Source organism: Psammomys obesus, unplaced genomic scaffold (genome assembly GCF_907164565.1).
Source record: "Psammomys obesus unplaced genomic scaffold, mPsaObe1.curated_primary_1811, whole genome shotgun sequence".
Lineage (NCBI taxonomy): Eukaryota > Metazoa > Chordata > Mammalia > Rodentia > Muridae > Psammomys > Psammomys obesus.
In genome coordinates, this window is record NW_026586550.1 from 9,778,403 (window position 1) to 9,805,625 (window position 27,223).

At 43.7% G+C, this 27,223-nt stretch overlaps 3 protein-coding genes across 4 annotated transcripts in view; 1 reads left to right on the forward strand and 2 right to left on the reverse strand.

The window, feature by feature from the left end:
* Positions 1-1,630, forward strand: part of Slc13a4 (solute carrier family 13 member 4) — a 42,214-nt gene extending 40,584 nt beyond the window's left edge. The window contains exon 16 of the mRNA XM_055602096.1: positions 545-1,630. Coding sequence (XP_055458071.1) covers positions 545-682 — 138 coding nt within the window. The 3' untranslated portion in view covers positions 683-1,630. The remainder of the gene's footprint in view (positions 1-544) is intronic.
* A 5,984-nt stretch (positions 1,631-7,614) lies between these two features.
* Stmp1 (short transmembrane mitochondrial protein 1) lies at positions 7,615-16,724 on the reverse strand. Its single transcript, XM_055601991.1, has 3 exons — positions 16,631-16,724; positions 8,747-8,800; positions 7,615-8,076 (listed from the first exon to the last, which is right to left on the reverse strand). Exons 1-3 carry the CDS (start codon positions 16,643-16,645, stop codon positions 8,002-8,004), a joined length of 144 nt encoding a protein of 47 aa, XP_055457966.1. The 5' UTR covers positions 16,646-16,724; the 3' UTR covers positions 7,615-8,001.
* A 6,424-nt stretch (positions 16,725-23,148) lies between these two features.
* Nup205 (nucleoporin 205) overlaps positions 23,149-27,223 on the reverse strand; it is a 68,711-nt gene continuing 64,636 nt past the window's right edge. The window contains exons 39-43 of one of the 2 annotated variants that reach the window (XM_055602110.1): positions 26,564-26,730; positions 25,751-25,874; positions 25,183-25,311; positions 24,507-24,565; positions 23,149-23,494 (exon numbers count right to left, since the gene is read on the reverse strand). In XM_055602110.1, coding sequence (XP_055458085.1) covers positions 23,342-23,494; positions 24,507-24,565; positions 25,183-25,311; positions 25,751-25,874; positions 26,564-26,730 — 632 coding nt within the window. In that variant the 3' untranslated portion in view covers positions 23,149-23,341. Of the gene's footprint in view, positions 23,495-24,506; positions 24,581-25,182; positions 25,312-25,750; positions 25,875-26,563; positions 26,731-27,223 lie in introns of both variants that reach the window. The other variant, XM_055602109.1, reaches the window with a different exon arrangement.

The following is a 27,223-nucleotide window of genomic DNA, read 5'->3' on the forward strand; positions in this document are numbered from 1 at the left end:
GTGTGTGTGTGTGTGTGTGTGTGTGTGTGTGTGTGTGTGTGTGTGTGTGTCGGGGGCAGGCAGTGATGAGCAGTGGCAGCTACTTCTGTAAGTAACCCAAGGTACTCTATATCCCTCAGCTGTTCCATGGGGGGTGGGGGTGGGGATGGGGGATTGTAACAGTGGCAAAATACAGCCTCTCCTACATTCTTAATGTCCATGAGCACTTAGGAGGCTCTACGTTCCGAATAACAACATTCCCCAGAGTTTCCCAAGTAGCCCACAGGTCTCCTAGGCTTCTACTGTAGGATGGGCATGCTGCAGGCCAGAAGCAGCAGTGATTCTTATCAGTCTCTCCCATCCCCCACTGCCTCCTGCCTTTCCAGTCCTTCCACCGATGGGTGCAACTCAGTGAGGCAGAATAGAGCAGCCCAGGCAGCCCCTGGGAGAAACCAGATCTGCATGGGGACAAGGCTACAGGCTAGCCCTAGAAAGGGCTCACTTGAGACAAATCTGACTGCTGTTGACTCAGAATGACCAGGGTCTTCTGGCTTTTGTCCTGCAGGTGAAAGCTGGCCTGGGAGTCAATGTCATTGGCCTGGTGATTGTGATGGTGGCCATCAACACTTGGGGAGTCAGCCTCTTCCACCTGGACACTTTCCCAGCGTGGGCTAAGGCCAGCAACATCACTCATCAGACCTAATACAAGCGGACAGTTAACTACCACAGCCGGAGTTGAGCTACAGGCAAAGAAAGCCACCAGGAGCACACACCCCAGACCCTATGGAGGAGATTACTGCCAGCAGATTCCTCCACTCGCCAGCAGGCATGTTGGCTGTGTCTCCTTCCCAGCCTGCCTGCTACCCTTACCACCAACGGCCTACAGCTGCTTTCTTCCCATGTCCAGCCTAACTCTTCCTGAAGATGGGAAGCACTGCAAGCCTTCGTTCCCCAAGGGGAAGCCTCACAGACTGACTGGCCTCACTAGGCTTGATGTTCCCTGTCATACCAGCCTAGAAATCGGAGATTGCCAGAAGCACCCTGCCTATGCAGGTCATGAGACCTGTGGCCTCACATCTGGGGGAAGGCCTTACCTGGCGATCTCAGGCTTCTCTACCCTATCTCTAGGAAACAGCAACCTTGCGTCCTAAGGCTTAGCAGGCCCTCCTCACGGCAGTCCATACTTTCATACGTTTTATTTGCCTTAAGTCTCTCTTTGTTGGTTCCCCTTTACCTCAGCATCAAGTTCCTGTAAAGAAATGCCGTTTCCCTTCAGAAAGAAGCTGGCCTTATTCCATCAAAGAAAAGAGGTTGAAACAAGCCAACCATCATGAGATCAGCACCTCTATGCACGGTCATCAACTGGAAATGCCACCGCCTGTGGGTGCAGTGAGGGAGGAAAGAGGCTCATACCTGCCTTACTAGGAAGACCAAAACTACAACTAAGACCATGGTGTTATTGCTAACACTTGCTTCTCCATTTAAGAACTAGCTTGTTTCTGAGAACACCAAGTTCTGGGTAGTACTCAGAGGTCCTACCAGTCAGTCTTTCCCATGCATCCGTGAGCCCTTTGAGGGAAGCTGTGTCTTGGGCTCTTCACAATGTATTAAACTCTAATTGTTCAATAAATGTCTCTGATAAAAAAAAAAAAATCACTGCAAAGCGAGGCCTCCTCCTTCCTCTTGAGAACAGTGTCATTTTTCCCATTAGAAAAATGGGTGACTAGATGGAGATCCCTATCCTGTTTGCTGCCATTCTACACTTCTGATTTCACTATCAGTCAGTCTCGCTAAATGTGTCTTGAAAAGGAGGAGTCCCCCGCAGTTACTATGCTGTTGTGACCATTTTGTTACTACTGTGTACATGGTTTCTATACTGGACATATGCTTTTCTCATGACAGTTTATCTGCTAAATCACACCTTTAGCCTACTTGGAGCCTAGGTTGTTAGGTTCCCTGTGTGTCTGTCAACACTTCCAAGCTCCACAGAATGTGCTCAACCAGGTTTGACCAGGAACACGGCTACCTCTGCCTTACTAATTAGCACGGCCAATACTTGGCCAATCACAATGGTGGAGACTCCAAAGGCCCACACACAGCACCAATAGCACACCTGGCTTGAAGCAGAGGCCTCCCTACGCAACCGGCTTTAAAATGTTTTGAGTCAGGGTGTTTCCGCTATTGTCAGGAATGCTAGTCACATTTCTGAACCTTAACAGAACTCTAAGAACCTTGCATCAGATGGTAAGACAAACATGGGTGACATGATTCGGGGAGTATAGAAGGGGAAAAAAAGAAAGGAAACTTGGATCAAGTACGTGTACTTGGAATCACTGGCCACCTTCAAGCAACCTGAGTCTCTCAGGGAAAGCAATGGCACAGCCCACGGCAGCTTCAGCCAGGGTCTTCACTAGCCAATGCCTTCAACCATCACGGTCAGACCTGGCTCTGCTCAAGATCAGCACTTTCTTCCCCACCCCATACTCAGGCCAACTATGACTGCCTATCTCGATGATGGAGCAGCAGACGCGGTCAGACTCTAGTCACCTTAAAGGCACTTCCCTCCCAGCCCCTCTCTTGGTAGGATTTGGTTTTTGTTTGCTAATATCACAGAGTATTGGTAAAAATGCAACCCTCTTATAGCAGCTCACCTTCCAGATGATGAAACGAGCTAGGACATCAAGTATGGCTGCATCGCATTCTTGTAAGCTGCACATCAAATTTGCTCAAAGCCGCCTTTGAAACTCCTTAAAGTCATCCATATAGTTAACTACCTTCAGGTGTCAGCTCAACAGATCTGGAAAGAGGGAACCTCAACTGAAGAACTGGCCATATCAGATTGGCCTGGGGACATGTCTATGGGGCATTTTCGTAATTGCTAATTGATGTAAAGAGGCCCAACCCTCTGTAGGCTATGCTATCCTGGTTAGGTGGACCTGGGCTGTGTGAGGTAGCTGAGCAAGCCAGGGGAAGCAAATCAATAAGCAGCACTCCTCCTAGGCCTCTGCTTCGAGTTCTGCCTCTGGGTTCCTGCCTTTAGCTCCTGGCTTCCTTTGATGGTCTGTAACCTGTAAGCAAAATAAACTTTTTGCTCAAGTTGCTTTTGGTTGAGGGTTTCATCACAGCAACAGAAAGGAAACTAGAACACAGCAACTGAGCGCGTGCATGATCTCCTGCACTTGGCATTCGCATGTCACGAAGACTTAGATCCATCATCTCGGTTTTCGTAAACTATTACTTTTCTCCCCTCAAAGGAGGTGGCAGCCGTATGCGGGTACACACCACTACATCAGCGACTTGAACATCTTGGATCTTGCTCTCTCCAGAAGACCTGGAACCAATCTCTTGTGAATAACGAATGAGCACAGTTGGTTTCAATGCAGAGACTCTGCTTGCAAAAGTACCTCTAAACATTACAATCACCCTCAGACCCTTAAACCACTCAAACATAAAGGGACTGAAAGTCTCACTAAGTGAACACTGGACTTACATTGCACTTTATCCCAATCCTGTGCATTTGCACATGAAAGATGACACAACTCACCATGCTTTCCCCACCGTCTGGCCATGCTCCACCCTGAAGTCTTTCCATAAAATCCCCCTCCGTTATTTTTGCCTTCACTGTGCCTTAATAAAATTGCCATCTTTGACATCCTCTTCACTTGGCTGAATATGTTGCAAACAGACCTAGGTAAAGTATATACTGAACCCCCACAATTCTAAGTACCACAAACTCCTTATAAAGAACAAGCAAGGCCTTAAAATATTTTCCCTTCACTACCCTGTTCCTTTCCATAGGGCAAGGCCCCAAGACAGGGAAAAAAGAACTCATTCAAATGCGTCAGGAGCAATCCCAAGCCTGGAAGCTTCAGAAAGACCTCATTTGCTACCATACAGTAGAGTGTTCTTTCACAAGGAGACTGAAAGTAACATTTAAAATGTGGGAGACCTCAACAGAAAAACAAACACTATTGCAGTATCTAGGGCGTGAACAGCTCATGGAAATGAAAACATTACACATGTGGACATGTGCACCCTGACCAGCAGGACAGATGAGGAAAATCATGCATCTTACTTTTCTCTGTAGCTATGGTAAAGAAAACTGAGTAAGTCAGAAAAAAGAGAAATGGAATTTCTACCTTACACCAGAAGTAGGTATCTGCTTAACTCCATAAAACACCAACTTAGAACTTGAAAGATGCCATCGTAATCACTCACGAAATGTCAGCCTTTGCAAATACTAAATGTTAGGTGTTCTTTTCCCTAGGTTTATAGTTTAAGGATACGTCTTAAGTTTATTATAATAATTAAATTTCCAACAATCACGCTGGGCGATGGTGGTGCACACCTTTAATCCCAGAGGCAGAGGCAGGTGAATCTCTGAGTTTGAGGCGAACCTGGTCCAGAACAGCCAGGGCCACACAGAGAAATCCTGTCTTGGAAAAAGAAAAAAAAAAAATCCCAACAATCCTAAAGTTTTCTATTTCACATGTCATGGATGAAAGACGGCTGAGTGGATGGTGGATGGAGAATGTTATAGGGATGATGGGATAGAGGATGTACGAATGAGGACGGATAGACAGATGAGGGGATAGAGAGCTAAATTAGAATAGTAAAGGGGAGGAAGAGAAGACGAAACCGGAAAAGAGGGAAGAAAAGAAAATGGAGGAAGGGAGAACAGGAAATAGAATGAGAGGGAGGAAGGGTCACCCAAGGCAAAGTTCTTAAAAATATGTATCCCAGAATTTTCAGGTATTTTTTTTTAAAGATTTATTTACTTATACGTATGAGCACTCTATCTGTATAGATACCTACATGACACAAAAGATCATAAAATTCCATTTTAGATGGTTGTGAGCCACCATGTGGTTGCTGGGAATTGAACTCAGGACCTCTGGAAGAGCAGCCAGTGCTCTTAACCACTGAGTTCTCTCTCCAGCTCCTCAGGTATTTTTTTAAAAGGAGAAGCAGAGGCATGTCTTGGTGATGGGTCTTCCCATGATCACCATCGCAACCCCAAACATATTACTAATTTCCAACCGCTGCCTCCCCATGACTTAACAACAGTTCCAGAGTCTTCCAACATGTATGTCAATGGCAAATGTCTTGCCCAAGAACTGAGCTACCCTTCACTGCTACAGAACAGCCAGCCAGGGCTGGGGATACAGCTCTCCAGGGCAGCACTTGCCCAGCATGCTCAAGGACTGGAGTCTGATCCCCAGGACCAGAAAATAAAAATAGCAAAAACCAGGAGACTGAACCTGAGTCGCAAATTTGCAACTAGCCTATACTGTGTGCCAATTTCTACTACGGTGGAGCCAAATTAATAAGGCTCCCCTTACAGAAACAATTCCACCGGTACAGGTAAGAGTCGCTCCTGAGGGAAGCCCTCAGTCATCGAGTTTGACTACATAATATAACGTAAAAAGACCTTGGGACTGAAGAGATGGCTCAGGAGTTAACAGCACTTGCTGCTCATCCAGAGAGTTGAGTTCAGTTCCCAGTATCCCCGTCAGGTGACTAACAAGCATCTCTAACTCCAGCTCCACAGGATCTGAACCCTCTTGTCTCCACAGAGTACCTGCACTCACACAAACATACATACACACATGGAGACACACACGTAAAGATAATATAAAGAAATCTTTATTTATATTTATAATAAAGACTTAATCTAATATCTAAAGCCCATTATCTCCAAGGCAGCCACTCATACAAGGAAACTGTCATGATGGTCCTTTTTTTGCAAACAGCTTGCTAAGTAAGCCTCTATCCAGCATTCTGAATGTCCTCAAGTATGGCACACCTTTCTTCTCTGAGGCTGTTGTTCACAGTCAAATATTCTGAGCCAGACGATACAAGCTCAGTAGATACTGGATACTGTGTATTCTCATCAATATCCAAGAGACTGACCACAGAATAGCACCACACTGTCCATGATTCATGAACTGACTCCAAAGTGACCCCAGAAATACGGAAGTAGGATAGCCCAAAGCAGCACGTTTCAACTAGTATCTGCTATTTATTGGACAGCTGGGAAAGCACGATAGAACAGAGCATGGACAGCATCTCAACTGTTTCCCACAAAACCCTCAAGAGGTAGGTGTTACAAAGAGTTTCAGAAGAGCGCACCCTCTGCTCACTCCCAACTGTTGGGGGAAAAAGAAGCTGAACCATAATTTGCTCTTCTTCTGTCTCGCATAAGGGTGACTTCCCGGGGTTAGCTGTCTCTTGGGAGGAGCGCCATGTGCTGACGCCCACGTGAGTGAGTATCATCATCCCTGAGAACAGCAGTCTCTAAGCAATTCCTGAAACTTGCTGTTGCTAAGACATCTTCAAAAAGAAGCTACCCAGCAGGCCTCTGAAACAAGACGCTCTGTTTTAATACCAACTAGACTGTTAGGGTGTAGCTTATAGCTACGAGCTGGGCAGATGTGGACAGTAGGTGCAGCTCCCCCACAGCAGCAAAGAAACACCACTCATCAGGACACGTCCAACTCCCGATCCCCAGTCAATGGGGTCTTACACAGAGAGCAAAGGGGTAAGGTTAACATGCTGACAGGAATGTTCTCCATCAAAAATAAAAAAGCCAGGCAAGTATGATGAGTCGCCTGTAATCCCAGCACTGAGGGGGTCGACACAGGCAGATCTCTGAGGCTGCCTGTTCTACACAGCAAGTTCTAGGACAGCAAGGGCTACACAGTGAGACCCTGTCTCAAAAAAGAAAAAAAAAAAAGAAAAAGAAAAAAAAAAAAAACTAGGCATGGTGGTAAACACCTATAATCCCTGCACCTGAGAGACAGAGGAGAATCAGAAGTTCAAGGTCATCCTTGACTATAAAGTAGAGGCTTCGTGACACATGTCAAACAAACAAAACTGAAAGGACAAAACAAAAAGAATTTGAGTGTGTATGTATATATAATTTGCCACCAACTGTTGTAAAAAGAATAAAAACAGTCCTTCTCAAAGGCACACAGGAAACTGACAACAGGAATGCCTGAGGATTTGGACCTGGGAACAAGACAGAGGCAAAAATCACTTTCATATCATCTCCTGTGTGAACAGTTAGCTTTAAAATTTTTTTTGATTAAAACAATTATGGACTAGGCCAGACACCATGGTACACACCTGTAGTCCCAGCACATGGAGGCTACTGCAGGGGGATTGCTTGAGCCCAGGAGTTTACCACATCCCTGGGTAGTCACCCTGGGAGATGATGATGCTTGAACATCATATTGAATTCAGGGGGGAAGAAGCTTCAACTGTGGGGAGTAGCAGAAGGTCCCCAAGAGACTCATTTTATCACACACTTTAGACCACATTTCTCTGAGGGGAATCGCTATAAAGTTATACAATTAGTACAAATTTAATGTAAAACCAAGTAACGTTCTTTTATCAACAGTTTCTTACTTATCCACCCGTCATATCATGCCAAGCACAAGCATAAAGAATGGACCTTTGATGGCAGAGTCAGTTCAACTATATCATTAAGGACTAAAAAGACTAAATAGACTGAACTTCCTTTGAACAACAACTATTTTGAATGTTTTAAGTTTTCCCAGAGTTTACTGGTTAATTATCAATCATGCAGCTCCTTGATAACAATATAAAATAAATGGATAATTCACCGGAAACTGGCTTAAAGGTACTGAGTTTAATTTGACAACAAGATTGAGTTTCATCTAGCAAGCTGCTAGACAGTAAAAGCAGCTATCCAAATCCATTCATTTTTCTTTTGACAACAGGCGGCAGAACTCGCAAAGGACAGGTGAGCGAGTACAAGTACAGGCCGCGTTTGCTAACCTAGCACCATAGTCTTAGGACTCAGAAGCAGCTGGACAGAAGATACAGGAGGAGGGGGAGCTGCTGGAAGCAAAGCTGACCCGACTTCTGCCTGTGCTGGCTCTGAGGCAACACACGGGATCTGAGACCCGAGAGCAACAGAGCTTCGGGTGTGGCTATGAAAGAGGCAGGCCCCTCAGGACGGAACTGGTGGGTCCAGAATGCAGTGCCAGGTGGGCATCAGGAACTGGGGGGCTTCTTCTTGGCTTCCAGGTCCTTTTTAATCTCTTCAAGCTTTTTAGCCATGTTTGGCATCTTTAAAAAGAAAAAAGGAGCATTATAATTTTGCTATAGGTAGAAAGAACAACCAATATTCTTGCATGTCTCTCCTTTTAAGGACAAATAGCTTTGTCATGGCTTTGATCTCCCCTGGAGGAGCCCTAATAGTAATGATATTTCCTTGCTTCATACCCACATACACAAGCTATCAGTGTCAAGTTTATGCTCACTCTCTGAAAGCCAGACCCAGCTCACCCTTTACATACGCACTCGGGCCTTCAACTCAGTGCTAGCTAAAAGACATATTTATACGCAATAAATGATAAAGCAATAACGTCCCTAACTAGAAAATGATATGCAAGTGATGGGAACCCTGCTGTCACACGAAAACTCTTAGTACAGAAGAAAATATAACCCTGTCTTTCTAAAACCACTTCTAGGATCCCCATCTGGTTGTGACACCCTCATCCTTAGAGTGAGGTTGACCTAACTCCCCACTTGAGCAAATGCCTTCCTTACATGACCACGCTCTCTAAGGGAACACTTCTGTGAATTCAGTTACTTGTTCTAACAGAAAAGCTGTCCATAAAATTAAGGACTCACTCTTAGGGACCTCATTTACGCTAGGAGGTAAACCACCTTGAGAGAGAAAAATAACTATGCAACAGTTACAGAAGTCAAGACAGATGTGAACATGGCCACTTACGTCATAGTTCTGAGCCAGATACATTCCAACCACGTTGCCCAAAGTAAATCCAAGCTGAAAGAACAGAACAGGAGTTATGCTTCAGACAAAACCACCCTGAGCCCGCAACCAAGCCAGACACACGCCACATCTCTCCAAGAAGAGCATGTCTGTGATGCTCAGGGTGTCAGTGTAGGAGTGCATACAACACAGGAGTCACACTTTCTTCTACGACACAATCACACGCATGTGCCATGTACCAACATTTAAAAGCCCACAACAGAATAATCGGTGGCTAGGAGCAAGTTCCCCTTACCCCCTCCAAGTCCCCATAAAGTCCTGAACGGAAGTCTAGAAACCAACGTTGATTCTGATTTTGTCACTATTGTTTGTTACTGTTTATTTGTGGTACTCCTGTCCATAGCCTATAAAAAGTCAGTTACAAACACACACCGGACCTGGGCACAGTGGCTCACTCTTGCCATCCAACATTCATGAGACAGAGGCATAAGGATCCTTGACAAGGAGAGGCCGTCCTGGTCTACACAGAGAGTCCCAGCTACACAATCAGAATTCCAACCCACACCTACACAGCAAGACTTGGTCTGAAAACAACAACAAATAGCCAGGCTCAGTGGCACACTCCTGTGATCCCAGCACTTGCGGAGGCAGAGGCAAGTAGATCTCTGAGTTCCAGGCCAGGCTGGTCTAGAAAGCAAGTCCAGGAGAGCCAAGGCTACACAGAAAAACCTTGTCTCAAAAAAAAAAAAAAAAAAAAAAGAAAGAAAGAAAAGAAAAAGAAAAAAAAATCATTTGAATCAAAAGAGTTTAGAAAATAAAGGGACTCTTGGAGTTCAAACTCTCCATATTTCAAAAGCACTATAGTGGTTTGCTCAGGGTTTTTCACAAAGCAGCACCAGACAAGTTGAGTTACTCAGAAACTCAGATCCCCAAGGGCAAAAAAGAACAGGAAACTCTGACACATCATGGAGCCTAGCACAACACCAAGGGTGGGGATAAAGGGCAGGATGCTTGAGGTCTGTGGCTCCCACTCAACCACTAAAGGGACAGGAACAATTTTTAGAGAACTATAAATGTTTGTTTCACTGGGTGAGTATTCGCCTGAAAATTTAGAGTTACTCCCTATACACAAATGGACCAGAGCTCCACTACTTTGCATTTTAATGATAATTCTGCTTTCCCCCAGCAATTCTTTACTTCAGAGCTCGAAACTGCAGGCTAGTTTCTAACTTAATAAATTCAAACTGGCATCTACCTTTTATCCCCATTATTTCGTTTAAACAGTGTTGCTTCTGCTCAATCTCAATAGAGAACTTACAACAGAAATCAAAGAACAGCACTTAATGGTACTGTCAATCACACATGAGGTGTGTACAGGTGACCTTCCAACTAGATGCAGGTGTGGCCAGGATACAGACGGGGGTTCTGGAGAGATGGACCAGCAGTTAAAACACCGCTGAGGACCAGAGAACCAGAGTTCAGTTCCCATCACCAGGCTGGCTAACTCACAACCGAGTCCACCGCCAACCAACTCCAGCAATAACCAACACCTTGTTACTGTTGGCAATGAACGCCCTGCCCCCAACACACTAAAAACAGTAAAAATAACCCCTAAAGGGTAAAAAGGAAAAACAAAAACAAAAACAAGAAACACAACTGGGTCTCTCCTCTACTTAACCTTTGAATTCCAAAAGCAATTTTAAATTGATTTGCTGCTAGCAAGAAACACAAAGAGGCTATCTAGTTTCTAATCGCTGACCATTCTCTGATGCTTTTTAAAAATCATTTCCATTGTCATGTGAGAACTGCTTTTTTCACTCTAGCAGATTCAAACCACAAGTTTTTGAAATTTTCAAATAATTAAATTTGAGACAAAATTTAAAAGGAGAGGAAATAAATCCTTGAGGATGCTAATTCTAATACCTAGCAGGAAGAAAACAGACATGGCGAAGAAACACTGACACGAGAACTCTGGTTTCTGAGTGCCATCTGCATGCCTTCCGCTGAGCCACTCAGCCTACCCCAACTCTGCTAAGCTTCCCAGTCTCTAAAACAGCCTAACACTGGCATGTTCCAGCTCAGACTTACAGTTCCCAATTCTTTTTTTTTTTTAATGTGTTGTACAATGTTCTGTGTGCATGTACACTTGCACGCCAGAAGAGGGCACCAGACCTCATTATTGACGGTTGTGCGCCACCATGTGATTGCTGGGAATTGAACTGAGGACCTCTGGAGGGCATCTCTTCAGCCCCAATTCCTAATTCTTACTATGTGTGTCTCAAAATAAACAAAGGCTATCTAGTATGGCTCTGTTTTGACAATGTCACCAAGTACTGGGGCACAAGAGAAAGGAAGTTAATTTAGAACACAACACAAAACAAAGTCTACGGGCCTCAATAAACAGCACCATGTTCCAGATTCAGGACACTACCAGATCTATAATGCGACTATTTATTTGTTTGTTTGTTTACTGAGGCAGGGTTTCTCTGTGTAGCTTTGGCTGTCCTGGACTCTCTTTGTAGACCAGGCTGACCCCAAACTCAGTGATCCACCTGCCTCTGCCTCCCCAAGTGCTGGGATCACAGGCGTGTGTTACCACTGCTTGGCTGAGACATTTTGAATATTATGCACAACACAACGGGAGAAGTGTTGTTCATTCAGAGAAATGAAGGAGAACCAAGGAGGTCATGAAAACATGCTCGCTTCAGGACATGGTCAACAGGCAGGAACAGAGAAGAGAAGGAAGTCCAAACCTGGCCTCCGGCCTACACAGCCAACTAGTCCTGCATATTCATGTGTACATACATACACCAATACACACACATACACACACAATATGTAAAATTTTAAAATGTTTGCCTTTCAAAGAATATCATCAAAGAAAAAGGACAAACCACAAAATAGAATTATTTGCAAACCATATATCTGATGGTTTATTTATCCAGAATAAAGATCTTTTACAGTTACCTGAAAGAGAAACATAACTCAATTTTAAAAAGAAAGCAAAAGCTCTGAAGTGATTTCTCCAAAGGAGACAGTCAACAAGCCCATGAGATGTTTGACCAGTTAGTCATTGAGGAAATGCAAATCAAAACCTTGAGGAACCATGCCGCACCCACTAAGATGGCTTTTCTCAAAACAAAACAGAACAAACAAATGTTGGCAAGCCGAGGAGACTAAGGGTCTTGACAGTCCGCTGGTGTACAGCAGCATGGCTAATCTGGAAAGCCATCTAGCCACTTCTCAAAGAGCTGGTGCAGGGTTACATGATGTGACAGCTCCAATGTGGGCATAAACCAAAAAATGGAACATAAGCCCCAACAAAAATGCCTACATCAATATTCCTGGCTTAACCATTCCTAACACCAAAGTTGAAACAATGGCAAGTTGATTAACAAAATTTTACAAACAGACATCATAAAAAGAAATGAAGCACTGGCTGATTCATTTACACACACACACACACACACACACACACACACACACACACACACATATACACACACACCAGCCTTGACAGTGTTGTCAAGGGCAGTCAAAAAAGAGGATATGCTGTATGAGTATATTAAAAAATACAGAAAACAGACAATTCCATAGTGATACAAAATAACCAGTGACTGTCCAAGTAGAAGAGGGAAATGAAAAATGAATCCTTACACTACACAGTTTCTTTTTATATAAAACCAGAGAGGAGTGATAGCTACACAATCTGAGCACACTAAAGCACTGAATTACATACATTAAATGGGGAAATTTTTGTCGCGATGCCAAAGAAAAAAAAAATCATAATATAATCCAGGTACCTGGGATGAAATGGAAGAAACCAAAGACAACTTTGTAGCTTCCAAACTAGACTTTGTTACAAAGAATGGACATGCCAAAAGAACAAAAAAGAACCAGCCAAATGAAAGAGAGAGTCTGGAGAAATGTGAAACTATTATAAATGAACTTTTTTTAACACGTGAACACATCAGTCAACAACACTTTATCCATCAACACTAAAAAAGCCTACTTCAAAACAGAGACATCTACCAGCTGCTGGAGCCCGGCCCCTTCAGAAGGCTGCTGTGTCTGGAGATTAGCAAACAAAACCACATTTATCTTACCCAAAGTGGCCCACGAGTCTGAACTGTGACTCATCAAATTGTACTCTCAAAAATAACATAGCCAAGCCCAAGTTACTGACCAGGGTTTAAGAGTCTAAAAAGAAGGACTGGCGAGCCGGCTGAGAGCACATGCAGAGGATGAGAACATTCCTAGCAAAGGATCAGGCAGCTCACAACTACCTGTAACTCACCAGAGAATCTAATGTCTCTGCCCCACAGATACACACACACCAACGCAAACACTTAAAATAATAAAAATAAATCTTAAAGAAAAATAATTAAGGGCTGGAGAGATGGCTCAGAGGTTAAGAGCACTGGCTGCTCTTCCAGAGGTCTTGAGTTCAATTCCCAGCAACCACATGGTGGCTCACAACCACCTATAACGAGATCTGGTGTCCTCTTCTGGCTGCAAGTGTACATGCACATAGAACATTGTATACATAATAAATAAATCTTTAAAAAAAGAAAAGAAAAAGAATTAAGCAAATAGAGCCACATGCTAGCATTGAAAAGGAAAACTAAAATGATATTTAGTTTATGGTAAGAACATCTACAACTCAAAACTATACATTAACTAACTAGAATTAATGAAAGCTAAGTTTGTCTTGCCCACATGTATAATGTACACTACTTGTGTGCAGTGCCCACAGAGGCCAAACAAGAACGCCAGCTCCCCTAGGATTGGGGTTACAGATGTTATGAGCCTCTACCCTACACAGCAAATGGAACCAAATCCTTTGGAAGAGCAGCCAGGGCTCTCAACAGCTGAGAGCAGAAAGGAAATAACTTACCCCAACAGAGCAAGCTTCCGTGAGTCAGCCATGAAGACCTGATAGCCCACATGAAAGGCAATGTTCTAACTCTCTCATTAACTCGTCTTCACAATTTTATAAAGCCACTATTAATGGCCCAGTTTATGCCGGGCAAACTGAGGCACAGAGCAATTAGAGATCCTACTGGAGACTACACAGCAGGCCTGGCCTGGAAAATGGCTCAGCAGGTAAACACCCTTGCCACCAGGCCTGGCAACCTGAGTTCAATCCCCAGAACCCACATGGAAGAAGAACAAGTGCCAGAGGCTGTCACTTGCAGGCCCCCACAGTAGAGACAAAGCAATAAACAGGTAGGTATATAAATAAATAAATGTGATGTAAGAAAAAAAACACTTTGCTGTCCTGAAAATACACCTACTGTATTACATGACTTTAAGATTACATAAACAAATGAGTATATATGTCAGACATATATCAACAATAAAAGTAATAATAAATAAAATGAATAATAAAATAAAGAAGTTTGGGGGGGTTTTTTAGATTTATTTATTTATTTACTTACTTACTTACTTATTATGTATACAGTGTTCTGCCTGCATGTACACCTGAATGTCAGAAGAGGGCACCAGATATCATCATAGATGGTTATGAAGCATCATGTGGTTGCTGGGAATTGAACTCAGGACCTTTGGAAGAGCAGCAGTGCTCTTAACCTCTGAGCCATCCCTCCAGCCCCCATAATAAAAGAAAGAAATCAAAGCTTATGTCAAAAATTTCAAAAATGTAGGAGTTTAAGTGTGGGGAAAGGATTGGGAAAGCAGGAAGAAATAATCAATCCATATGAATTGACTCTGAGAGAAAGGCAAACAAGAGATGTTGATAGTTGATACTAGGGATCTGGAACACACAGAGACAGTTTTGGAAGCTATTACTGAAGATGTGAAAGGTGACAGATTGATAAAGAACACATTCCCTAAGGGTAAATTTAAGAGCACAGCCAGCTCAAGACCCAGACTTGAGCAATTCACAGTAACTCAGAGCAGAAGGAAGAAGCCGGTAAAAACTCGAAAGATTAGAGAGACAGGGAGTTTCCCAGCTGCTACACCCAGATATGGACCACACTGCAAGAGCAGGGGCCAGTCACCCTCACACTTCGATTCTGAGTTACAACATGACAGAACCTAGACAGCACAGTGCACAGGCCCAAAAAGCTGAACGGGGATGAGTTGAGGAGGAGGTGAGAAGGCTGGGCTCAAGAGGCAAGAGTGACAACTGTGGCAGTACTACAGGTGCTGTGAAATGGCACAGCAGGGCTCGCGATCGGACCATCTCAGTGTTCCTTAAAATAACTACAGCCAAGCTAGGAGCAAGCTGTGCAGTGCAATGTGGAAATAGGGATAACGCTTATCCATTTTAAACTAAGGGGAAAGGAGCAGAGAAGCAACACAATCAAATGCATAAGCTCTCAAGAGCCCCCAGATGTATCACACAGCTATACAGTATGCAGCTGCAGGCAAACACTGAGCTTGGGATCACTCCATCACACCCTATCATCTGGATTTCTGATACCTTCAAAAGAGAAAGGGCTGTATCTCAACCTTTATTAAATGTCGGTGCTTGATGTATTGGCCCCTTCTGAAACCTCTCAAAGTGCAAACTGATGCACAGAAAATTTAAACAATCTGCCCAAACCCCCACATCTTGAGAATAAGGATAGGGTACAAATTCAAGTGTGATTCTAGAGTGTAAACTCTTAAACATTAGGCCAGTGTTCTCTGGAGGAAACAGCTGATGTAAAGAGCAAGATTTGAAGAAGTTAACAGTTTGAGCAAGTTCCCCAACCTGAGGTGATTCCACCTCTGTCCATCTGTATCCACCTTTCCCAACAAAAGCAATGAAGAGGAGAGAAGAGAACAGTTACATCTCAGGTAAGAATCTAATGGTAGGCTTCAGCATCTCCCCTTATATGTTGAAACATCTGAATTCTCAAATTCTCAAATACCTATGTTGGTACAGTGTAGTTTAGTCCCACATCAAATAGACTCATTCAACAAAAGCACTTAAAAAGTTAAGTGTATATTAAATTAATGTTCTCCCTACTTCTCAGTAAGCAGCAGACGCAGAAGGAGCCAATTATACAGTCTTCCACTAGCTGCTGGACACTTGCTCCTACCTCCTAAACTAATGCCTAGTTAAACACTGCAGAAACCCCCAGAGGCAGGGGAGCAGCAGCCTGTGGGGCAGTTTATGTCAACAATCCTGTTTGGGCTAACTGGATTCAAAGCAACTCATTCCCAGAGTACCAGGTGGCCACTGACCATCTGAAATAAAGAGGCTGCTGTCTGCTTTATTAGAGGATGAAACATCAAGTTTGAAAACGTTCTGAAAATTTGACTGGCAAGTTATCCTGGAATCCCCAATAGGAAATTTTTAGAAGTACCTGATTTCTGCCAGAAAACGTGCTAATACAAAAAGGAAACTTGAAATAATTTTGCACTCCCCTCCCAAAAAGGGGAGTTCTAAAAGTTACTTGTGCAGTCTGACTCTCTCCTTAAAGTACAACCTGTGAAGGTCTGAAAAGGGCTCCTGTGAGTCTCTTGCTCCGACCTCCTGAGGTGGCTAATGCACAACTCTTGAAAGGCACTCTAGGGTCTCAATAAGCCAACTATCAGGTTGACTCTAGGATAGGGTCTATGGGGGTGAGGGGAAAGGAGCCAAGTCATTAAGGACTCCTCAGACCAAACTTACTACGAGGATCACGCAAAGAGCTCACAGTAAATGGTTTTGAAAACGCACCAATCTCCCTGACATCTCCAAGTTTTCGGAACGTGAACGACTGCCTATAAACCCAGGCAAAGACAGAAGGACTTCGGAGGGGAGCGACGCGAGCGACCCAGAGGTCGCTCGACCAGCTCGAGCCCCAAGTCTAGAGCCGTGCACCGCCGACCCGGGATACTGGGAGAACCAGGCGACCGCGGGGCCCGATCCTCGGAGGCCCCACTCACCAGGAACTGGAGCATGATGTCGGTGGGGAGGGCGACAAGACTGCAGAAAACGCCTCAGCTCCAGCAATGCTGCGAGACTCCTCCCCAGCGCGAGGGCGGAACCCGCCACCAGGTTCCGGCTTACGCCCCGCCCTCCCTCGCCAAGCCCGGAAGCGACTCGCGGAGCCGCAGCGCCCTCCGACGGCCATCGCCGGAAGCAGGAGGGTGAGGCGCAGGCCTCTGAACCAAAGCCTCCGTAAAGCCCGGGAATTTACATTATTCTTACAAGCAGGTTGGCGACGGTGATGTCAGGCTGCCTTGGGGGCTCCCTGGCCTACTAGACCAGGATGGGGGTGAGGTGGCAGGTCTCATGCCAGGCGAGCAGCTGATTCTCCTGGGAGCCTTTACAAAGTCCATGCTAATCGCCCCAACAGCGGACTCTCAGACGAAAAGGGGGACAGGTTTCATTTTTAAGAAGCCCACAGAGGTGCTATGTAGCCTACTAAAACGTAGTGCTCAGATCCATCCAAGTATTGATTGCTGACAGCCACCAGCCAACTGCCTTATCTGAACTTTACATCTGCCTCTGTAAGCGGAGCGTCACCCTTCTCACTTTGCTATCTTCACTTATCTACTTAAGTAGAACTCTGGTTTCAAATAACAGAAAAAAAAAATAGCGGGCCTAGTGGCGAGTGTTAAGTCTCAAACCCTAGTAGAAATGGCTGAGGTGCCTATTTAATATATCCGAGTGGACCTGGCCGCCAGGTTCTCCCAGCTTCCCTTAGTCCCTATCTGTTACAGAGTATGGCTGGCATACCCAGCCCTCTATCCCAAACTCTCCAGCCCAAAGAGGCTGGGCTGCCCTTTCCCCAGAAGCTCTTCATATAATCCAACCATTTTGGTAACCCGTCCCTTTTTTGTACCTTTGCCCTTTTGGGCCCTGAACCTCTTTCCGTTCTCTCAACTTTTCCTTTCTGTCCCCCTTCTTCCCACAGGGCCCATTTCAGTCAGGGTCATGTCCACTGTGGACTCTCCCAAATGTGTCTGCCTCTGACTATGTCTCCTTTTACGTACGATAAACTTTCTCCTCCAACATACCTAGAGCAGTCTTTCCTATCCTTCTCTTTCTTTTCTTCATTCAGGGCAGCCCTTTATCAGAATTTTTGCGTTTCTCCATCCAACCATTTCATTGCTTCTCTCACTCTCCCTCCTCCCAACTCCTCCAAACTGACAAAGATCTGATTAGAGAGAGAAAGAAAATAAATAAATAAAACATAGGGATCACACACACCACCAAGGGAAAGGTCAATAGGTTTGACATACTAAAATGTATTAAAATTGAGAGAAATAACCCAGTAGGCTTTAAGTAAATACCGGCAGAGAAACCAGGGAAAGAGGGCACTCTGAATTTAGTATATAATCATTTCCTATCCATAAAAAAAAATAAATAAATAACCCAATGTACTGGCTAGTTTTATGTCAACTTGATACAAGCTAGAATTATCAGAAGGGGTCCTCAATTGAAAAAACGCCTTCTTTAAGATCCATTTTACATTCATCATAATGATTTATTTTTTTAAGTACAACAATTGGGGCTAGGGAGATGGCTCAGTAAAGTGCTTGCCACACAAACATGAGGACCTGAGTTCCAGTGCTGGGGAGATAGAGACTGAAAAATCCCTACAGTTTGCTAGCCAGCCAACCTAGCCTAAATCTGCAGGTTCCAGGCTAGTGAGAGACCCTGTTTCAAAAAGTAGTGTGCATAGCCCCTGAAGCATGAGATCTAAGGCTAACCTCTGGTCTCCATCACACAAACAATAATTAGGGGTGTCATCAATGGTGTGGAAAATACAAGAATTCTGAGCCTGCAGGTAAGACTACATTGGGGCAAACACTAAGACACAGAGCTGTATCTAGTGAAAACAGGACTCTAAACCTCCCAAGCATGATTTTCACTTCTAGTTATATAATGTGCAGAAGCCCTCTTACAGGGCATAGGTTTCACCAATGAGATATGTATATATAATAAGCATCCACTTGGCAAAATATTGGACCTAAATGTCTGATTCCATTATAGCATAAGGCATAAATCAGATGTTTGCACAACAGAATACTGTAACTATTCAATAATTATAAGAATGCAAAACTATTAAAAAAGCATGCTGAATGAAAAGGAATTTATAAATTGTTTCATATAGTATGAAAATAGTTACTATATTTTGCTCTGCAAAGTAATACTACTTAATGCCTACGAACACATCCTTGAAAGTGCCAAACATGAGTAGGAAGAAGCAATGATGAATTAAGAAGTGACCTTGGGGGCTGGAGAGATGGCTCAGTGGTTAAGAGCACTGACTGCTCTTCCAGAGGACCCGGATTCAATTCCCAGCACCCACATGGTAGCTCACAACTGTCTGTAACTCCCAAGATCTGACATTCTCACACAGACAGACATGCAGGCTAAACACCACTGCACATAAAATAAAAATAAATTATAAAAAGAAAAAAATAGTGGCCTTTGGGAGGGAAGCAAGGGAGTAGGTTCAAGGGGTCATGGGGTCCTAATCCTATTTTTCTTACAAAGGAACTGGAACAATGTGTCACAACTCACCGTGAGCATGTGTGTGGGTGTACATGTCTGTAGGAATGCAGAAGCCAAAGGAGGATATTAGGTGTGCTGTGCTGTTCTCAGCTTCTTTCCTACCCCAGCCCCTCCCAGAGCGTGAGTGATGACTGACTAGCAAGCCCTCGAGAGCCTCTTTCCCATCTATGCCCCCAAGGTACTAGGGTTAATAGGCACCTATGCAGCCCTGTCCAGCTTTTTATGCTAGTTCCTAGGTCTAAACTCCATGCTTGTATAGCATGGGCTCTTAATCACTTTCCAGCCTGAAAGTTATTTTAAGGTGTATGATGTCAGAAAAGAATGGATAGCCAGGCTTGTTATACTTATTATAGCATAATTGAAATGACAATATTTTAATAGAAATTATTAATTCAAAGATTAAAGATTTTCCTGGGACCCAGATATGCAACCTGAAAGTATCCCCCCACAAATCACTCGCTCCAATGGGAAATAACCTTTACATTTAACCAAAAGATGACACAGGACACATCCATGTGAACCTCCTACGGAGATATGCTGAGGGCACCTGTCACCTGTCAAGTTGATTTTGACGTTTAAGATCAAAAGACATGAATGTAAGCTCTTCCTAAACAGCTAAAGCATGTCAAATTCTCACCCTCTTAGAAAAAGGGGAGCACCAAGGTTTGCAAATACAGATGATTAAAGAGCTAAATAGATGTGCCAGGTGATTCTTTTTTTTTTTTTTAAGGTTTTTCTGTAGCATTGGCTGTCCTAAAACCTGCACCCAGCCTCATGTGATTTTTAATTGGATTTTATGTTTTAAAAAAGTTCTAAACTTGGAAACAACCCAGATGCCCCTCAACTGAAGAATGGATAAACTGTGGTACGTCTACACAATGGAATATTACTCAGCAATGAAAAAGAAGGAAATCATGAAATTTGCAGGTAAATGGTGGGAACTGGAAAGGATCATCCTGAGTGAGCTGTCCCAGAAGCAGAAAGACACACATGGTATATGCTCACTCATATAGACATATAATACAGGATAAACCTACTAAAATCTGTACATCTAAAGAAACTAATCAAGAGGGAGGACCCTGACTAAAATGCTCAATCCCCATCCTGAAAGGCAAAGAGGATGGACATCAGAAGAAGAAAAAAGCAGGAAACAAGTTAGGAACCTGCTACAGAGGGCCTCTGAAAGGCTCTGCCCTGCAGACTGTCAAAGTAGATGCTGAGACTGTTGATGCCCAACTGTTGGGCAATGTGCATGGAATCATATGAAAAAAGTGGGAACTAGTAAGATCTGGGGAGGACAGGAACCCCACAAGGAGAGCAACAGAACCAGAAAATTTGAACACAGTGGTCTTCCCAGAGACTCATACTCCAACCAAGGACCATGGAGATAACCTAGAACCCCTGCACAGATGTAGCCCATGGCAGTTCAGTGTCCAAGTGGGTTCCATAGTAATGGGAACAGGGACTGCTTCTGACATGAACTGACTGGCCTGCTCTTTAATCACCTCCCCCTGAGAGGGGAGCAGCCTTACCAGGCCACAGAAGATGACAATGCAGCCACTCCTGATGAGATCTGATAGACTAGGATCAGAAGGAAGGAGAGGAGGACCTCCCCTATCAGTGGTCTTGGGGAGGGGCATGCGTGAAGAAGGGGGAGAGAAGGTGGGATTAGGAGGAGAGGAGGGAGGAGTTTATGGGGGGATACAAAGTGAATAAAGTGTAATTAATAGAAGTTTAAAAAAATTGCAAAAAAAGTTCTAAACTAAGTTTTAAAGACAACTGAGGAAATGTGGATACAGAAGAAATATTAGTTTTGGATTTTATAATAAAATGTCTAAAACATGGAAATGTTATTAGTTAATGAAGATGTGCTTAGGAATCCCAGGCTAACAACTGATGGAAGAAATCCAGAATACATACACATTTACGAGAAAGCAACTGTGCACACTACTAACAACTAGTGACTCCAGATCAAAGGAAGGTGCCCACTGCACACTGACCACTCCCAACTCTTCAGAAGATACGAATTTTTCAAAAATAACTTGGGGACAGTAGTATTTAGAAAAGGCTAAATTCTCCAGGCATGGTGGGGAATGCCTTTAATCCCAGCACTTGGGAGGTAGAGGCAGGTAGGTCACTGTGAGTTCAAGGACAGCCTGGTCTAGAAGGCAGGTTCTAGGACAGCCAGGACTACACAGAGAAGCCCTGCCTCAAAAAACAAAACAAAGGTTAAATTCATGCTTTGTATAGCACAGATAAAACATAAAAACCACAGTAATAATCACCAACTTCAGTATACTGATTAACTGAGTAAAATGAATTTTAGTCGTCAGGAATAAAGAGCCTTTCCTTTAAATGCTAAAGCTCTGTGAATCAAAGGATCTAAAACTTAAAACCCGTTTCTTTCCCCTTTGCTTTTCAAAGGAACCCATAAATAAGTTTCTCCCCATGTCTCCCCTATCGTGGCCTCAGCCAGGCCCTCCTACTTCTGCCCACTAGCCTCTGCAGCACAAAGTAGCAATTCTGATCAACTGCAGGCCTGCTGTTGCAACACTCCCTCCCACGGGCTTTCCCACAGCCCTGCTGACCCCTGAGGCAGTCCCCTGTACTTCTGGAAGTACAGATAAGGAAATAAGATAATGCTGGGCTACTAAGATGGCTCAGTGGGCAGAAGCACTTGCCACCAGGTCAACAGCCTGAAACCCTCATGGGGAAAAGAAAACTGACTCCTGCAAGCTGTTCTCTGACCCCTGTGTAGGCTATTATTTCCTTCAGCAGTTTTGTATCTAATCTATCACAGGCTTGTAAAATGCTTAGGCTTTCATGACTGTTAAGTTTACATTTAGCTGTTTGTATGTGGGTGCCCTTGGACACCCTGCACGTGTGGAAGTCAGAAGGCAACATGCTAGAGTTAGTTCTCTCCCTCTGCTAGGTGTATCCTAAATTCACTCAGGCCATCAGACTTGGCGCAAACACCTTTATGCACTGAGCCACCAGCCCAATGCTGAGTTCTTGGTGACAGACAATGGCTAGATGGAGACAAGAGGTCAGTGGCAGAGCATTTGTCTACCATAAGTGAGAGCCTGGGTTCATCCTAGAATCACAAAAGACAAAAGAGAACTAGTGCAACAGCAAGCAGAAGGCTTACATTTGGATCCAGTTACATGCTCACATCCCTGGGAGCTGTGCCTGCTAACAGGATGTTTTCAGCCCAGAGGCTGTTGTTTAGGTGTTGGGAAGCAAATTACTTTCAAAAATTTAAGAATAGCTGGCTATCTTTTAATGAAGATGCTTAAAAGCTGTAGAAATATTATGTAAGATTTTAAAACAAACCCCATCAACTGTTATAGCTGACCATGCTGTGTTGTCCACATGAGCCAGGCCTCAGCTCTCAGAGCCTCTCATGCTGGAAGGGAAAACATACGTCCACTGATGGTCACGGGAGGGCAGTGATTAATCTTTTTCATCGGTAGTAATCACATTAATGAGAATATGGGCGGATGATTAATTTAAGAACCGCCAGGATCCTTTCAAGGAAACAAAGACAGACTGTACTGCCATTTGAAATTCAGGAGAGGCAAACGCTAGTTATAGGAGACAGCTTGACTTTTTTTAGTCATTCACTTACACAGCACAAGTGAGGCTGTAGTTCATTAACCACTCTATGCTAGAGTACGTGAGCATCACAAAAGCATGAAGTACACGCAATGACTGAAAACAAGCTGTTCTTTAGCTGTGCATTCACCATCTGACCAGGGGGAAACCACCGATATCAAAACCATTTTATATTCAGAATCTCAATAATTTCTTTTTGTTATTTTGTCTTTTTTTTTTCCAGAGCTGAGGACCGAACCCAGGGCCTTCAAGCGCTCTACCACTGAGCTAAATCCCCAACCCCCAGAGTCTCAATAATTTCAAAAGACTGACGTACATTTGCTTTGTTTTTAAAAAGTATTTTATTGTTCACAAGAGAGGATGAAATGAGGCAGAGCTTTACAGAAAAGATGTCCACATATAAAGAAAGAAATAGCAAAATATCTTCTGGTCATAATTTAGAAATAAAGTCATCTATAAAAAGGAGAGGGTTTTCCTCAGTTCATCTCTTCCACAGAAGAGTGTAAACAAAGTTCTCAGTTCCTTGATATCCTCAGCAGGCCACGAATACGTCTCACAAGAGCCTGTATGAAACTATAGCGGGATCGAACTTTTGAATATAACCCTTCAATGTCCAGAAGTTTCTTCTGAAGTGATTCTCCAAAAGCATTGATGGCATCAGACTGAAGCTGGAGGTAACACAGATATCCTTTTATTATTGCATTGCTTTCTCCGGTGTTTCATTCTGTCTCCCAATTTAGAACACTGTTAAACTACTCTAACGCAGTCTTTCTTAGATAAAGTAAGGTGAGAGCCTAGTTCAGAGGCAGAGCATCTGCCTAACATGTGCAAGGCCTTAGGTTTGAAACCCAGTACCACCACTACCCCACTCCCACCTCACCCCCATATACACTCACAAAAGGTACTTTTGAATGTAAAATACTATCAGATTTTTGTAATGGGGTACCAAATTAATTAAAAATTTACATTTCTGCCTCAGAATGTTTTTGTGGTTTTAATTCCTGTACAAATAAGTGTAAATTACAGGTATATCTTAAATAGCCATAATCGCTGATGTTAATATACAGATATACATAAAAAAAATAACTCCTAAAAGCCACACCAAAAGTTGTTAAGGGGCTCAAGAGATGACTCACTGGTTAAGAGCATTGACTACTCTTCTGGAGGACCTGGGTTCAATTCCTACATGGGAGCTCACAACCATCTGTAACTTCAGTTCCAGGAAACCTGGAACTAATGCCCTTTTCTTACCTCTGTGGGCATCAGGCACACGCATAGTGCACAGATATACATGCAAGCAAAACACCCATACATAAAAGTAAGTATTCTTTCTCAAGTCACTAAGAGTAAGTGCCAGGCTAAAGATGGGTACACTGTTAAGAGAACTTGCTACTCTTACAGAGGACCAGGGTTCAGTTTCCAGCACCCACATCAGGCAGCTCAGAGCTAGCTCTAACTCTAGTTCCAAGGATCTGAAGCCCTCTTCTAGCTTATTAGGGTACCAGGCACACACATGGTACACATACATATAGACAGACTTTCATATATACTTTTATATACACATAAAGAATTCTTTTAAAAAAAAGTATTTAGAGCATGAAAAGAAACATTTACTTTCTCTCTTATCAACAAGTTCAGGCTTCCCTTTTAAAGAGCAAGGTAAATGAGGACAGACCTTACCTGGTCTATATCGTGTTGGCTCACTAGAGTCATCCCACTTCTGAAGTCCAGATTGGGTTCTGAGGAAAAGGAATCTAGAGATAAAAGACAGTGTGAAGCAGCTTTGCAAATCTGTCTACTGCACAGCAGAGGCTCTGGCAGCAGCAGCACAAGAAGAACAGGAAATTAGGGCCTGAAGTTCAGCTCTGAGCACTAGACACCTGGGAAGCGCATCCAGGATGGGTCTCATGAGTATAACACCTGTTCACCCATCTCAGGGCCCGCCCTAGCACAAGAACCATGTCCTGTGTCTATTCTTCCAGAAAATTAGCTGTGACTCTACAGCTACAACAAACTGAACTATAGGAAAATGAAGGACAACCAATGAACAGGCTCCAGAATAATTTCCCATGGCAGAATGTAAGATGCAAAACACAGCTGTGTTTACTATTTAGCTCTCTAGCACTCACTGAGTAATGAAACACATAAAATTAAGGTTGCTTGGAGTAGTAGGTGTTGTACATCCAGTCCAGCTACTCGGGAGGCTGGATCAATCAAGCCCAGGATTTTAGGACCCGTCTGGGCGATAAAACAATACCTGCTGCAAAAAAACACACAAAACAGAAAGAGGTGCTAGCTTTTCAGGTCACTAGAATGTATACACATTTCTGGCTCATTTGTTTTCAGTGCAGCTCACCTTGTAGTCTTCTGCTTTTAAATAAAGTCCTAGAGGCAAACAATGAATCTTGGGAATCCATTGGCGTGCAATGTAGCATGTAGTACTCCAGGTGGCGCCAAAGAATAAACAGGCAGGTCTCTATGATAACTGGGAGTTCAGATTAAAGAAGAATCCCATTGAGTATTTGTACAAACCAGATTCAGAGAAGGAGAAAAGGAAGAGCCTGTGCTTGATTATGCATATGAACTTGCTCTAGGAAACAGGGGTGAAGTTCCACTAAACATGCTTCAGGAAAAAAAGGCTTAATGCAAACTACGGGAGGTGATGCCCACACTGCACACCAGCCCCCGTCCCAGACAGAAAGCATCTGTATATTTTATAGCACTCTTTGCTACTCTAGAAGATGAGACTAAAAATAACAACAGAGAAATAAACCAGGTATTTACTGGGGGGAAAAAAAAAAAAAAACAGGCCACAGAACAATAACTGTGTCCTTTTCCATATGGTTCTAGCGGAATAAGGTAAGAATGAAGTAGTCTGCCACATTTTAGGGTCTACACTCAGGGCTGTGGCTGCAGAAGGATACAGGAACAGAGGGACAGCAGTTTGGCACGGTTGTTGATCAGCTTCACCAGCCGCCGTCTTGCTAAGACACACTTCTGCACAGTAGAAATTTTATCAATGCCAGCAGGCATCACAGACTGGCACAACTAAGGAAAAGAAAGAAGCAGAAAGTTTAACAACTTAATCTACTATGAACAGGTTGTTACAGTAAGAACTGTGAAAATGCTCAAAAGTCTTAATACTGCCTTATGGACAAAGAGTTTATTAGTCAAGAAAATGAGAGTCAAACAAAAAAGCAGTCAGTCCCCACATGAATGTTTTACCTGCTGCCTTTGGAAGTGTGCTGGACAGACACTTCTAACAAGTGGCCCACCAGCCTTCCATGTCCTAAACTGGCATGAATTTGTCATGTAGCTTCTGGAGAGAGTGGAATGTGGATGTGTGTCAGAGATAAAGTAATCAAGACTGACATGCCATCCCATCTGTTTGGAAACTTCTCTAACACATGAAGATTCTGAAGACACAGAGACAACTGCCCAAGTTCTACTGCGAAAACATCTGCAGCAGCAAGCTCCATTTTTCTACAGCACTTAAAGAGATTCCTGGGAGCTCTCTACCAGGGCAGGCGCCTCCCATCTTCTTGAGAAGGAGAAGCTAGTGGGCTGTTCTGAGCCACGAGGTCCATGCTCACAAGGTGCATGTGAGGAAAATCACTGCAAACCCTTTAGATGCACTGAGCAGATCATCATTGCTCCCGGCCCAAACCCAGCACCTCGGCCCCTATGCAACAACAACTTTTCAACCCTCCCTCCCCCCCTCATTACAAGGTTCATACCTCTTTTATCTCATCCGGGGGAAGCTGTTCTACATTCTGCAGCTTGTTGACACTGCGTCGGTGACTGTCATAATAGCTAAAGAAATCACTGGCGCTCTGTTTCAGCAGGTAGACAATAATGCCCAAGCCAGGCAGGCGCCAATATGGAACGACTGGAACCTGGGTATCTGACAGGTAATAGAAACAGGGTTGCACTTAGATGCATTTGTATGGATTTCATTTGTTTTAAAAGAGGAGAACATTAATGCAGTTCTCCACTACCACAAATATCACAGCTGAGTTTCCTACATTTGGGGAAATCACAAGGGTCAGCACAGCTGGCGTGCAATGAATGAGCCTCACTCTGAGAAAACAACCTTCTATGAATTTTAAGCTACCTGTAAAAATTAAAGATGTTCTATACTTTAGGTCATGTAGGCTATGATTAATAACAACCCAAGATTACATTTAAACACCACTGTTGAGGCTGGAAAGATGGCTTAATGGTTGACGATCATTGGCTACTTTTCCAGTGAAAGCCAGCTCTTGAATCCTAGCCTTCTAGAACTCCAGTTCCAGAAGTTTTGATACCCTCTCCTGGCCTCCAGAGGCACTGCACCCAAAAGGTGCAGACATGCATGCAGGCAAAACATCTGGCACATGAGATGAAAATCAATCTCA